The sequence below is a fragment of the Zonotrichia leucophrys genome, chromosome 19 (genome assembly GCF_028769735.1).
Source record: "Zonotrichia leucophrys gambelii isolate GWCS_2022_RI chromosome 19, RI_Zleu_2.0, whole genome shotgun sequence".
Lineage (NCBI taxonomy): Eukaryota > Metazoa > Chordata > Aves > Passeriformes > Passerellidae > Zonotrichia > Zonotrichia leucophrys.
In genome coordinates, this window is record NC_088188.1 from 10,814,114 (window position 1) to 10,829,542 (window position 15,429).

At 46.8% G+C, this 15,429-nt stretch overlaps 2 protein-coding genes across 4 annotated transcripts in view; one reads left to right on the forward strand and one right to left on the reverse strand.

Annotated features, from left to right (window-relative positions):
• NF1 (neurofibromin 1) overlaps positions 1-15,429 on the reverse strand; it is a 71,140-nt gene that overhangs the window by 25,278 nt on the left and 30,433 nt on the right. For 2 of the 3 annotated variants that reach the window (XM_064728954.1, XM_064728952.1), the window contains exons 31-36: positions 13,640-13,702; positions 11,679-11,837; positions 10,803-10,900; positions 10,551-10,697; positions 9,942-10,088; positions 9,490-9,600 (exon numbers count right to left, since the gene is read on the reverse strand). In XM_064728954.1, coding sequence (XP_064585024.1) covers positions 9,490-9,600; positions 9,942-10,088; positions 10,551-10,697; positions 10,803-10,900; positions 11,679-11,837; positions 13,640-13,702 — 725 coding nt within the window. The remainder of the gene's footprint in view (positions 1-9,489; positions 9,601-9,941; positions 10,089-10,550; positions 10,698-10,802; positions 10,901-11,678; positions 11,838-13,639; positions 13,703-15,429) is intronic. The other variant, XM_064728953.1, reaches the window with a different exon arrangement.
• OMG (oligodendrocyte myelin glycoprotein) lies at positions 2,725-6,490 on the forward strand. The gene is made up of 2 exons (XM_064729420.1): positions 2,725-2,875; positions 3,604-6,490. Exon 2 carries the CDS (start codon positions 3,610-3,612, stop codon positions 4,870-4,872), a length of 1,263 nt encoding a protein of 420 aa, XP_064585490.1. The 5' UTR covers positions 2,725-2,875; positions 3,604-3,609; the 3' UTR covers positions 4,873-6,490.

Consider the following 15,429-nt stretch of genomic DNA (forward strand, 5'->3'; position numbering starts at 1 on the left):
GGAGCTCCCTGCCTGCAGCAGCACCTCAGCACGCTGCCAGGACTGAGAGCCACACGAGCCGCAGGGCCCACAGCCTCCTCCTGCACCACCTGCAAGCCACTGTGCCCAGCCTCCAGCAGGCTGCCACGGAGCCCCAGGCCTTCCCAGGGCAGGAGGAGGCTGGGGACGGCAGCTGGGTGGCAGCGCTGATCCTCGGCAGCATTCTGATTGGGATGGCGCTGGCAATTACGGTGATTCTCCTATGGAAATTCTGCCTGAGGCCTCCTCAGGCCCAGTCCCACTGGGCAGGCCGCTCCCCCTTCGCCGATGGGGACACCTCGGACCTCTGCATGGACTCTGAGCCCGGCACCAAGCGCTCTTCTGTCCTATTTATGCTGCCTTGGAGACCGAAACAAGGCACAAACTTGCAGGAGGACCCGAGTGTCTCAGAGAACCCACCCCAGCACAGCAGCAGTGCTGGGAACGGGCAGCCGCCTCCGCCGGCCGCGGGCTGCTCCGGAGCCAGCCCTGCCCCTGCCCCTGCCCCAGAGCAGGAGCCAGCCAACAGTGCCGCTGAGTGCTGCCCTCCCCCAGACCCTCCCCCCGAGGGCTCCGACCTGCCACCCCCCCCCGACTGGCTCAGGGACCCCGCTGAGGAGCCCAGCTCAGAGCCCAGCACGCACTCGGCACTGCACTCGGAAGCAGAGGAACCACAGCCCTCACCACCTGAGCCACTGATGCAGGAGATCCACGAAACACTGCCCCAGCCTGAACACCCTTTGTAGACTGCCAAATTCATTTCCACAATACTTTATATCTATCTTAAACCGAGTAATCTTCAATAAAGTAAAAAAGGAGAAGTTGACACAGGCAAGAATGGTGAGGCCCCAGCATTTCCTTCACATTTCCCTGGTGTTTCCCAACTTCGGCTTTCACAAGAGAGAACAACCTGCTTCTGCCTGAAGCAAATTTCTGACTACAAAACAAATTGTGCCCAGTCATCACCGGCAACCAGAGATTCCAGAAAGCAGAGTACACAGCTGTGTGTGCCAGCACAGCCAGACACAGGTAACACACACGTGGAGATGTCACAGACAGCCCAGCATCACAGGGACTCGGCTTTCCACCTGGGTTTGCTCCCCTGGCCTGTGCAAGTGAATGCAATCACTTCCAGGACACTTCAATAAAGCTTTCTCAGTCAAAGACGTTTTGGTCACTTAAAGCTCACCTAAATATTTGCTTAGATACAGCATGCACTCAGTCACTAATACAAACTCATTCAGTGGTTCATGGATGCTACACTCCTTGGAGCTCCTGGTGTTCCCTCTCTGGGCCCTGAGTACCAGCACAGCTCATCTCCCCCACAGCAGCCTTGGCTGGGCAGCAGCAGCCTGGTATCAGAAGCAGATTTGTTTTTTACCAGTATTGAATACATATAAAGAAGCTGCTAGATGCTGAAGCTAGCTTCCCATGAGAGCTCTGCAAAATGGTAGAGTTTGCAGCTTGCTTGAGGAGGGAATAGGTTTATGGATGGAGCACAGAACTAAGACTTGCACACAATAAACTTCAGAATTTTCAAACTATCACTACTAAAGAGTAGTACATTATCCAAATGCAATTCCAGGCTGCTGTGTATACAATGGCCATAGGAAAATATATTTTCGATTTTCTTTACTGTTTACATAAGCTGTATGATTGGGTATGCCTAAAGAATAGCATTACAATTATACAAAGACTTTTGCAAGGCTCGTTCACATGACATCCTGTTAAAATTAACAGCACTATAAACAAAACATTATAAACACTCTCACTCTCATATTGCTTTGAGAAAATCAGATCAAGATTTCCTGTGGAAATCTGTAAAATCCTACGAGCTGAGCTATAATATACCTGACAACGCAGCAATTGCCTGATCTGAGGAGCAGAAAACAGTATTTTAAAATTATGACAATACATTCTGGCAGCATAGCTTAGAAAAGCTTAAGCTAGAAAGCCTAAATTCACATTAACCTCTATTACAGGAGGAGAGGTTAACAGAGGGCAAAAAGAAGCCAAGCTAACCTGCGATTTCAAACAGAAACGTGCAGCGGGGTGGCAGCCTGAGCCTGCGGGGGGAGCCCAGTGTGCGGGCAGCCCTGGCTGGGAGGGAGCAGCAGCAGCACAGCAGGGCTGGGGAGCTCCTGCTGGCACTGCCTGCCCCGGCAGGTCCCTGCAGGGCTGGGGGGAGCCGGGCACTCCTGCCAGGGCTGGGGGCAGCCGGGCACTCCCTGCAGGGCTCGGGGGAGCCGGGCACTCCTGCCAGGGCTGGGGGCAGCCGGGCACTCCCTGCCAGGGCTGGGGGCAGCTGGGCACTCCTGCCAGGGCTGGGGGGAGCCGGGCACTCCCTGCCAGGGCTGGGGGCAGCCGGGCACTCCCTGCCCCAGCGGGCCCTCCTGCAGGGCTGGGGGAGCTGGGCACTCCCTGCGCCCAGCAGGCCTCCCTGCGCAGGCTGGGGCAGCCGGGCACTCCCTGCCCCAGCAGGTCCCTCCCTGCCAGGGCTGGGGGAGCCGGGCACTCCCTGCCCCAGCAGGTCCCTGCCAGGGCTGGGGGGAGCCGGGCACTCCCTGCCAGGGCTCGGGGGAGCCGGGCACTCCCTGCAGGGCTGGGGGCAGCCGGGCACTCCCTGCCAGGGCTGGGGGCAGCCGGGCACTCCCTGCCCCAGCAGGTCCCTGGCAGGGCTCGGGGCCGGCTCTGCAGTGCCCACAGGATCAGGTGGTTGCGGAGCCGGGCGCAGCCGTACGATGCAGCTGAGACAAGCACAGCCCCCGGCAGCCTCTGGAGCTGCTCTCCAGAACAAGGCGACCTCTAAGCTCCAATCCATCACAGAAACGATGTGCTGATACTGCAGGACACCACGGTAAGTTTGTGCTTTTTGATTTTACTCACAAAATCCTACTACCAAATCAGAGAAGGAAACGGGAATGGAATTAGGAGCTGATGACAGATGCTTGCACCAGAAATTTGCTGCAGTGTCTGAGATTTCTTACTAACGGTAACTCGGGTTCTAAACATGTGTTTCCAGCTTTGAGATCGTAATTAACGTTGTAAGGAGGAAAAAATGCTACAGTGCATGTTAGCATGAACACTGGAATTTGGGGTTCAAGCTAAATTCCTACGATGTATTTTAAGCAATTTACTTAAGCAAACAGCATGCCTGGATGGGGGGGACTGCTACATTACTGCAGAGATTTGTGAAGATCCAGTTGACAGCCATTTTTTCATCCTCTATAAATGAACACATTATTCCAAACATAATATAGGCTTGAAATCACTAAAAACAAGAAGCAGACATTGTATAACGTTTGGAAGAGACTTGCGTTTTCGGAAGAAAGCCCTCATTTGAGCTGGAGGGGGAAAGGGAGATGAAAAAAACAAGTCTCATTCTGCCAGACAACATGACAGGCTGAAGGGATGCTTTGTGAAGTCTCTCTTGAACAATTCTAAAAAGGACCGTGCCACAAAGGGGGTTATTGATATTTTTACTTAATTTCTCCTGCAAGTGGCCATTGCCAAGACAACCCTTATACGGAGATAAAATGTATTACATGGATTTAAAGGGTGTCATTTTGGTATATTTATTTCCAGGCAACAATGGAATACCAGATATTGAAAACATCTACCTGTCTGCTGGTCCTTCTGATTTTCATACCCGCTGGTTTGGGTATCTGTCCTTCTAGCTGTAAGTGCTCAGGAAACGACAGGAATGTGGACTGTTCAGGCAGAAACTTAACTGTACTGCCCCAGGGACTTCAAGACAACCTTACATATTTAAACCTGTCCTTTAACCAGTTTGTAGATCTCGATCATCAGCTAACGAGGTTCACCAATCTGAGGACCCTTGATATTTCAAATAATTGGCTCAAGAATGTTCCTGCTCATCTGCCCAAGTCCTTATGGGAATTATATGCCACAAACAACAACATTAAAGTTCTTCAGAAACTTGATACAGCTTACCAGTGGAATCTTAGAGTGCTCGATATTTCCAGGAATATGGTGGAAAGAGCTGTCCTGATCAACAACACACTGAGCAGTCTCAAGTTTCTCAATCTCAGCAGCAACAAACTTTGGACAGTTCCAACCAATATGCCCTACAACATAGAGACAGTGGATCTATCCAATAACTTCTTGTCCCAGATACTCCCAGGAACACTGGTGAGACTGCAACACCTCACAAGCCTCTACCTGCACAACAACAAGTTCTCATACATTCCTGACAAAGCCTTTGACCAGCTCTCCCAGCTGCAGGTAATAACTCTGTACAACAACCCCTGGTCGTGCAGCGATAACCAAACCATCCCTTACGTGCTGCAGTGGGTGCAGGGCACAGCCGCCCGTGTGCTGGGGGCCCCCTGTGCTGAGCAGCCCTGGGCGAGCACCGGGCCAGCCCCGGGCCGGCCCACGGCCCTGGACTCCAGCCCCATGATCAAAGGCACCAAGGCAGCTGACAGGGAGGCCTCTGCCGCGGCGCCCGAGCCCACCAAAGTGACCAAAACACACAAACAACTGAAAGCCAAGGAAGGCCCTCCCTTGGGGAGCCAAAGCCCCCCGGCCCTGTTCCCCGGCACGGACTCCCCCGACGGCCCGCAGGAGGCCGCGGCCACCCGCACAATCCTCGTGCAGGACTCCACCGAGGGCAACGCCAGCCTGGCCCCGGCCACGGGATCCTCCACCACTCCCATGACTTTAAGCATCACCAGTGGAATGCCAACAAACTACTCCAAGATGCCTCAAAGCACAACCGCTACCTTAAGGAAGGAGGAGGCCACGCCAGCCGTGCCCTCCCGCGCCAGCCGCTGGCCGACGGGGCTGCTCTGCCTGGCACTGCTGCACGCCCTGGCCCTGGCTATGGACTAAGGGCTTGCACCCCGTGGGAATTACTGGGGTTATTCCTGTGATGACAGCTGGAGTTAACACATCCAGCTGAAACAATGAATGAAAGAAATTCAAAGTCCCGACTCTGATCTAAAGAAAGTAACAGTTCTTAAAGACGCGCACACTAATGTCTTGATACTAAGCTGCTACTTATTTTCATATGTCTTAATTGAGTACAACTAATCTATTATTTTGTTTTTAAAAATGTGCTTATTTTGTATTTAAATTTTTCATTTTACTTGCACAGAATAAACACATCAGAATTTTAGGTACTGATTTTACGTATGATTTTGTCATTGAACAACTGGAAAAAAACAGAAGGCCTGTATCATATCTGCATTGTCTTGCTTGACTTGCCAGTGAGCAATTCCTGTAATATAGCAGCACAGATTCTTTGTAAGTTATGATGACATGCAAAAGAAAGGGAAAAAATAAAGGAACTAAACCGAACTGTTTCACTAATCAGAAGTTATTCCTGAGCAAAATCGCTAGCATGTATATCTACGTTTGCTTCATATGTATTAGAGCATTTTAAATATGAAGAACAACAGTTTTGAATTTAGGAATTAAATATGACAATGCCATGATGTCTGCTAAGAGGGTGTAAACCGAGATGGCAACATGGTCCAACTTCAGCATGGGACAGTGGTAGGGGCCAGTATCCTTCTGCTCTGGCTTGACTTAGAGACCTCAGGCAAGTTATTGCTCTCTCCATATTAAAAAAGAAAAAAAAGAAGAAAAAAAAGAGATAAAAGTAGCGAAAAATGCCAGATGTTCAATGCCATGACACTGTCAAACACCAAGGAGTTATCTACCCAAATTAATGACCTGGAACTCCTTGACTTTATGTCAAGTGACATCCTGAAATGTTAATATGTTCTGCTTAAAAGAATACCACAAATCAGACAAAACGTAGCAAACTACTATCAGTAAAATGAAACATCAGCTGATTTCTAACACAAGTCATGTAACAAATCAATGAAGCAGTTAGCTGGTGAGCTATCACTGAAACACTCCTGACTCTTGTGACTCCAAAGAGAAGGAATGCAGGCCATGGCACTGAACATGCCCAAATCCCTGCTTTCTAAGGGCGAGCATGGATGCTCTTCTCCTCGACATCTGCTCCGCCAGCCAGTAGAAATAGCTGCACGCATGGTTCTGTCCACTCTAGGAAAACTATTTAAATTATGGCAAAGGTACCTGATATACTACAGATGAAGTTTTGCAAACAGCATGAAATGAAAACTGAAGAACAAGTTAATTGAAAAAGTATTATCCACTTAATATTACAGATGTTATACAATGTTTTCCATTCATTCCAGGCCATTTATTTTCCAGTTATTGTAGCATGAAGGTGCTGCAAAACCCAGAAAACCTCACAACCAAGACTGGAGTCCTCTACCTGTTTCTCCTAAGGTGTCAATGGGGGCTGTAGATCATTTACAACTACTGGTATCAGAGAAATGACAACTTTCCAATTGTGAACAGTATTTCTATAACCGGATACGTGTTTTAATTTCTAACAGTAAATGTTACACAATGGATTTGTACAGTTATTTCATTGGCATTTAAGTAAAAATAAAGTTATGTTTGTATTGAACTGAACTAGTGACTGTGCTTCTTTTCTAATAAGCAGAGTAAAACGAATAAATAGATAGCATTGTATTATACAAACCTGTTTGAAGCAGTCTTATGGGGGGAAATTATGGTTATATTAAATTGCACTATTTAGATACTGATGTATCTCTAATATTGTTTAGCAATAAGCTGATGACACAACACTGTGACTATCCTTCCCCTTCCTACTCTTTAGAACTTAGAAACACTGAAGAAGTCCCTGCTGCCACAGTCCCTGGACAGTCCCTGGGTTTGCTAAGTGTTGACTGACTGTAGCACAGCACCAACCTATATCCCAAGCTCAGAACTCAGCAATTCCCAGAACTGCATCGTTCTCTGGCCTCATCCCACACAGTGGGAGCAGCTGGGCTTGCAAGGCAGGACTCATTACAAAATGAGGTGCTGTGGCTAAACTGCTTGATTTGAGGAAATTACAGGAAATACTGCACGTGTCTTTGCTGCAGAATCAGTACAGGATGCTAAATTCTATTGCATTAAAAAACCTACAGGGAATTGACTTTAAGGCTCTGAGAATGTTTCACCCATAATGAGACAACGTGATGACCAGCAACAGGAAACACTGCTTTCCAGAGGTTATCTGGGGCAAACTGCAAGCCCCCACCCTGAAGGACATGCTATTCAGCCTTCAGACTGCTCAGCAGGCTAAGAAAAGCCTGGAAGGGGAAATGGGGCTCTGGGGTTTCCCAAAAGCACAGGCAGGACTGGGGAGCTGGATGCAGACCCACAGCTGGGTGCGGAGTGAGCTGGAGCACGGCGCTCCAGGGCTCTGCTCCCTCCCAAACCCTGCTCAGACTGCTTTCAGCAAGGCAGACTGGAATGGAGGCTGCCTGGTATTTTTCTGGAATACGAATGAGTCGATAAGGCACAGGGAGGAGGCAGCAGTGTGGGAGTCGAGCACTTGTTGCTGGGCAACTGCGCAGCCACTCTGAGCTGAGCTGGGGGCCTGGTTTGTAAACACCCTGTGCACTCAGACCTCCAGAAACACAGAATAACCTATTCCCGCTGAAATTGCTATCCAAAACAACCATTCAGTGTTTCAGGGCAATATTCAAAATACCCAGAAAAGCCCTGGCACACCCCTAATAGCTGGGTACTCGGTCCGGAAAGGGTAAAATTGCTGTGGGGAATGCTGCGGTCTGCAGCAATAACTCAGAGCTTTTATTCCTATTAATTAGTTTGGGACCAGCCTTAAAACCTAATGGCAGTAGTTCAGGATCAATATTCATTGATTTATGGATCATTTTTGTAACTGGATAGGGATTAAAAACAGAAGAGCACTGGCTCCACAAGCTGGGTTGTTGCCCAGGAAACAAAATGTGAAGATAGATGACAGAAGGAATTAAATTTCACAGCACAAGGAGGACATAAACTGATCCAGATATATCAGTAAAATGACTCAACAATGCCTTAGCAACAAGATCTTCAACTACAAAAAAAAAAAAAAAAAGAAAAAAAAGGGGAAAAAAAACAACCCCAAAAAACCCCAGCCTGCTACAAGCCCTCAAATAGCCTGGCAGCTCCATCTAAACAATTCTTCCACATTTCACACCTTGAAAACAAACACACCACCTGTCTCAGAACCAGAAGACAAACACCCCAAATAAGCTCCACTTAGCCACATCCCAGTGAGAAGAGATGATGCCAGAGCATCGTCCCAGAGCAAAGCCCTTCCTGCTGCTTTGACAGGCAGCCCTGCCAGGATTCCTGAACTGTGCAGCTGCTGAAGACACAGGTAATAACTCACCTAGCAGCAAGGCCCATGTTGCAGCCCAACCATATTTTCAGGAATATCCCATACCTGGATAAAATGTTCAGAAATCTGCTCCTGCCCACCCTCTCTGAAGGCAGGAATGCTTGGCTGACTGGACCATGACAGTTTTGCCCAGTGAGGCATCTTTGGACAAATTAATCTTTCTGCTTTTAAAGAACAGGGAGATGAGCTAGGCCTAGCAAACATGTGGTGCAAACTTTTGTTTTGATTTACTTCCAGAAACTCTTTCTCTGCAGATGAAATAACCATTTCTTGCTCTGCAAACAAGGAAACACTGCATGTCAGGTCTGCACAGAATACATAAGGATGCCTCGGATCACTGCCAGGCACAGTCACTTTTTAAGATGGGTTATCACTACTCTCTGCATTTGTATGCCTAATTTCTTGTCTGAACAAGGCAGGATAACAATGCAGGCATTTTGTTTTACTTGACATGAAATAAGACTGTGTCTAATGGAACAAAATGGAGAAGGAAAATGTGGCAAGCGAACAGAGTTTTTTAAAGAGGATTCAAAAGACTGCCTTTGATTCTAACTCTGTGCATGTAAGGGGATTAAACATTAGGGATCTTGCTTAAAAAAATGATGCTCCTCATCTTGTGTTCTTTCACTCCATCCAAAGAACCACCACTGATGAGATCCTCTCATGCCAACACTGCAAGTGCCCCCCAGAGCCACTGCACAAACCACAGAGCAACCCCAGCAGCCCCAGGCAGGGCTCTGCTCCCAGAGGCACAAAATGACTGCAATGACCAGACCACGAACAGCCCAGGGGCTGTGCCAGCACCCCAAAGTGCCCAAAGTGGAGAAACCCCAGCCCTGGCAGCGCTGCCACGGCCCCCCAGGCCAAAGCAGCCTCCCCAGGGCTGGAGCACAGCCCCAGCAGCAGCACCTCAGCACAGGGAGCAGCTTCAGCAGCTCAGCCAACCCTCAGCTGCCTCTGACCACACCTGGGGTGAGCACAGGGATCTCCCTTCCCTCAACACCTCCAGGAACGACTCCTCTCATGAGTGTAATTACTTTGAAATGACAATCTTGCTTTAGGAAACAACTCAAAAATACCGTCAGCAAATATTAACAAATAAGCTATTTTCAGACTCTTGTTTGTTACCAAGCTGGTGTCTCTTACATACACTTGACACCTCTGAGTGACACGTTCATTTCAAACTGGGAAGGTGAAAGGTTTCTTACCGCCGAGCGATGTAGTAGAAAACAGGATTGCCAACTTTGGATGTCCCAGCTTGGTAGAAAATATTTAATGTTTTCAGTGCTTTGAACTCCTCTTTCTCATGTACCTGATGCCTAAAAAGCAATACATTGACATCAACTTTCACAACTGCCTTTCAAACAAATTTTAAAAATCCCAAACCCTCTTTACTTCCATCTCTGAACAAAAGTATTAAGTTTACACAATCTTGAGTCTTCCTTAAATCACATATATTACCACCATTTCTCATACTCGGTTTAGTTTTTTAAATTAAAATCTACTCAGAAACCTAAAAGGTTTGTGTAGACTCAGCTTTTTAAATTCTCCTTTAAAACAGTCTTGATTGCAGAGAGTCTTAAGAACTACTGATATATCCTCACATGATAAAGAGTCTAGAAACCTACATTGTGTGGCCCCACCACAATAATCTCATTACCTTGTCATAAACTCTTCAAACTTGGAACTAGTGAGATTTAAGCTGGACCAATGTGTATCTGCCACAGGTTTGTGCTCAGGAGGCCCCAGGTAGGCAAGAAGCGTTGCCATCTTGTCAAAAGGTCGTCGTCCAACAGCCTTGTGGTCCCTACAAACAACATGTTCTCTGTCAGGAAACTCCTCCTTTACTCAGCAACTCCCACTATCCTTCCTCAACTGGAACAAGCTGGATTTTCTTTTTTAAAGTAATTATGAGAAATCTTCAATGATTACTGATATTCTTCTCAGTAATAACAGAAGCAACAGAAGGGAGTATTTCCAACTTTTAACAGCTTTCAGCTGAAGGTGGGGAGATTTAGATTGGATATTAGGAAGAAATCCTTCCCTGTGAGGGTGGGGAGGCCCCGGCACAGGCTGCCAGAGAAGCTGTGGCTGCCCCATCCCTGGAAGTGTCCCAGGGCAGGCTGGACAGGGCTTGGAGCACGCTGGGATGGTGGAAGGTGTCCCTGCCCATGGCTGGGACCAGCCTTACGGTTCCTTCCCACACAAGGCACTCCAGGGCTGTGCCGGCTCTCCCTGAGCACACACCCACGCAGGGCCGCAGGCTCACCTGTTGCTGGACAGGTACTGGCCGATTTTCTCCTGGTTGTTCCAGAGCAGGCGGTGCAGGGCCAGCACGTTGCCGTCGCTGATGAACGACAGGCTGTGGTTGACGGTGTCGCTGGCCGGGCAGTCGGACGCGATGTCCAGGAAGAACCTGCAATGGGCAGCCAGGAGCACGCGTCAGGGCTGTCCTGCAGGGCCAGCCCAGCCCTCCCTGCACACAGCACGGCCCGGCTGCTGCCCCCAGCTGCTGCCGTACCTGCGCGCCGCCTCAAAATTGCTCTTCACAAAGTCATTGAAAGGCCGCATGTGCTCCTCCTTCGTGAACAGCACGTGGTTGGCAATGCTCTGAAGGATCTAAAGGGAACATCATGGCAGGGACACACAGAGGTTTAATGCATTACTGTTACAGCAATGACACAAACATTTCTGCCAGTGAAGTTAAACTGGCACAAACAGTTTATTTTCACTTGCTGTCTTGAGGTGTTACAACAAAAAGCCAGTAAGTCAAGTAACTTAAAATACACTCACTTTCAAAGTTTTTTCTTTCTCATACTTTTAAACACTAAAAACCAATTCACTTTTTTATGAACTTTAAACTAGGAAAATAAATCATCTTTCAAACCACCAGTAAGTTATTAAGTATTTCTCCTGGAACTTAAGGCAGGTAAGCAAAAGCAGTAGCACATCTTAAGAAAAATACGATTTCCCAACACTTACAATGGATAATATAGACAGACCACAGAATTTGTGTGCCCTCATTAAATATTTTTAAATTTTTTTTACAAGAAATATGACCAAATAAGATAAAAGACAGGAAAAATCCCTTCTATAGCAATGGGATGAACTCGATAAATGCTGGCACTGCTACCCTCACTGTGCTCACAGGAACATCGGTCTCTTTGTTACCCAAATGAGAAGTGAAGGGCTGGAATTCCACTCTCTTATCCATCCTTTTGGCCAAGTGCTCATCCCCAACCTTACACTGCTGAGAACTCGAGCAACGCCACGATGCATCAACACAGCAGAGACACCGCACCTTCAATAAACGTGCTGGCTGCTACAAAACCCACATTCCCCCCTTTTCTCCCACTGGTGAAAGAGCAGCACTGCAGCAGGCAGGGGGTGGGTTCACCTTGGACATGAGCTTGAGGCCGCGCTCGATGCGGGGCGGCGGTTTCTTGTCCAGGATGCCCGCCTCGTACGGGGACACGATGGCGGGGTTGATGAAGCGCAGGAACATGGCGCTGCCCACGGCGCCGATGCTGTTCTGGGGGAAGCGCTGGCTCACCACCTGTGCACGGACAAGCACACACAACAGGCCTGCACTTAGCAGCGGCCAGGGGCTGCCACAAGCCCTGCGTGAAGCCAAGCCAAGCATTCCTTCCACACCGACCATGCGCAGCACCTTGGAGCGGCACTCTCTTGCATCCCAGAGAAGCAGAACAGGAGGGAAAGGAGCGGGGCTCTCACACAGCAGCTGGCTCTCCCTCAGCTGCTGCACAGCTCCCGTGGCAGGGACACGGCTGCCAGGGCTCCTGGCCATGTCTCAGAGCCGGCCCCACGCAGGGCCCTGCCCCTGGAGGGACCCCGCAGGTGCCTCAGGTGCGCAGGAACACCTTCCACCTACTGGGTCTTTGATCTGTGTGTTTGTAACTGCACACTGAGCCACGAGCCTCTCCAACAACAGCACTGTGCTCTACAGCTCCAGGAGTCATTTTCCATTTGTGAGGAGGAGCTGTTTGCAGAAATGCCCTTCAGAACCATCATCTGTCCACAGCGGGACAGAAGGAGCCAGAGCTGAGTGGCCACTGCACTCCTCTGCCTACACAATACACTGCATAAAACCACTGAGCAGATTTAAAATATTGTCCTTTGCCATCCAGGAAAAAAATAATTCCCAAGAAATCTCTTTTCTTTTAGGAAATCAACTATGCATTACTAAGAGGAGAGTTGTTCTTTGGTGGTCTCTGATTTAACTTTGAAAAGTTAAAGACAAAGCTTCCTGACAAAAATGAAGTTCTTAGATATTCAACATGTGGTTCTATAAAACATCACTGTCCTTATGTGTATACTGTGACAAGTAACAATGGTTAATCAAAAGGAGTCAGATTCTTCCTTTCCACAGAATAAACTAGCAAACTTGATATTATCCTGTATAGTTTAAAATAAAAAAACTCCAAACAAATCCCAGTTTAGTAAAATACTTCAAAACATTACTAATGCAATCTCAAATCATGCTGCTCAAACCAGACAAAGCCATTAGTACAAAATACACCAAAAATCACTTTGGTTCATTAGCAACTCCAGTCAGTTACCTTGTGATGCAATTACTGATATTTTCTTGTAAAATACTGGTTTGCCCACAACTTTTGCATTTTAAACATGATTACTATTCTGCTCAGTTACAGCAAAAATAACAGTATTTAATAAAAGTCTAGATTTCCATTCTGGTTGCTTCATACTTTATATTTTGAGGTCACTGCCAAAGAAAAGAGTAAGTCTGAACTTTTAAAGACAATGCTCTAAAGCAACCCACAGATCTAAACCCTAACACAGCAAGTTACTTAAAATGGAAAATTTGTTTTTCTCGGGAAATAATACAAGTGCTAAAACTGGGGTTTTCTCATTTCATCACAAAGGAAACAGAAGACAACGTGTCAGAAACAAGTCCCACGAGCCTCTTCCGAGTACCCCACAAATATGAAGTGTTCTTTGCCCAGGATGCAAGCTCAGGTTATCTGCCAGAGTGTTAAAGCAGCTCAACAGACCCAGATTTTTCTCAAAACCAAAGGAAACATTTTTCTTCCACAATTTTTTAATTTGAAGATGGTGGCAAGACTAGAAGAGTCAGAATATTAAATACTAAGCAGTAATGTTAAAAATGTCTCATTTACTCAAATAGGCACACAGAGAATATTTTAAATCTAACTTAATTCCAGTGTTAATTGAAATGAAAGCTATTTTGTGCCAGAATTAGTAGAATGATTTTACAGTGAGGTCAAATAGACTGAAGTGAAGATATTTTGAACAAACAGCAAAAGATTTCTGTTGTGCTTTGAAAGAAATGGCTAATAAAAAGGTCTCCAAACTTACTGATTTTTTGTTTTCCTTTTTTTCTTTTACGGTAGCTTTATTCAGTAGAGAGTGGCAAGTTGCCTACAGAACAGAGATGAGCACAAACAAGTCACAGCACCAACTACATACAGCAACAAAAAACCAATGTTGACTTGTACATAAATTACACAGTAAAATGTAACAAACATAACCAACAGAAAATGAAATATATAAACTAAAGACTGATGATGGAGTTTTTATTCCACGGTTTTATTACATCTTATTTACAAAGCACTAAATACAAAACAAGCAAATGTTGAATTTCAATCATTTCTACTATTTCTGGCTAGATTAAAAGTCAAACCACATCAATGTGCTCATGATACACAATCTTGGGCCTTAAATGGTGTATTCAGCTTTCAAATGTATTTTACCATCCCCAAATAATTTTAACAGTACAAATAGTAGTGTTATACCTTTGAAACACATATTGCTTTTAAAATTAAATTTAGAGTTTTAAATCTTCCCAATGTTTCTCTGTGTGTCCTTCAATTTGGTTAGACCTGTGAACCATCAGGGTTATTACACTGTGAGAGGCAACTGCCATAAAACACTCTCTGGACAAAGGAAGAAAGAAGCTACAGCCTACAGTTAATTTATTAGAGATTTCCAAGTCAAGAGATCTGACTTATTGTGCTTATTTCTGCATTTCAGTGAGATGCAAAGGGACCCACCACAAAGGCCCCAGCTCTGTTTTACTTCCAGCAGCACCTGAGCAAAGCCCCAGCCCTCGTGCCCTGCTCCCCAGGCAGAGGCATCAGCACTGCTGGGAGCTGGGGCAGGGCTGGGCACCCCTGGCACCCTGCAGCAGCACCCAGCACCCCCAGAGGGTCACCCTGGCACTGAGAGCTCCCACACGTCCAGGATGGAACAGGATGAAAAGCAAACACCCAACCCAAAGCAGCCAGGAAAACCCTCTGCTAAGCAAGCTGAACTGAAACCTGCGCAGGACCTACGAGCATTTAACCAGTGGCACCTCTGCCAACCTGCCCTGTGAAACTGCCATGAGTGGCTCCTGGAGCAGCTGTACACACACTCTGCTCACTGGGATGCTGCAGCGAGAGCAGTTTCCACCCTCCTTTCACAAGAACACCCATGCATGGGTGGGGACTTGATGGAAGAGGCAGCACAGCTGCTCTGAGGAGGTTCTGTGAGCATGCTTGCTCCCACATCACACTCCTGAACATACATTACCTGCAAGGAGCCAGGTGAATCTGTCCCAGCAGCCAGCTATTGATGTTTCCAAAGGAAAACACTCACTGGGCTCTGTTCCCAAACAGAAACACCAGCCAGCAAAGCCACCAATATCCAACCAAAGACACCGTTTCTGTGAGGTAGCTACAGTGATTAAAACTAGCTACTAATCATTTACAGAACACATCTGGTGAGCATTCTTTGCACAGTTACTTTAACACTCTAAGCATGAAAAAACCACCACAAAATTCGGAATAATGTATTCTCACACTAGAGCTTGGGATGGAACATGTTCACCTTTTTAAAAGGGAAGTTATCTTATAAAAATCACCTATTTGGTTCATACAATAAAAATGGATTAATGCCCCCAAATCAGATCCTGGTTGTACTTTCTTTCAGATAAAGGCTAGACCTCAAAACTCCCTGAAATTTTAAGTACAGAATGTTCATCACAAATAGTGTTAGTCAAACACTTGTACAGAAATCTAGTTGTTACTAGAAACAGTTAAAGTAGTAAATATTGAAGCTAAATATCAGTTAATACCACTTGTATATCTGCCAGTAAATATTCTCTT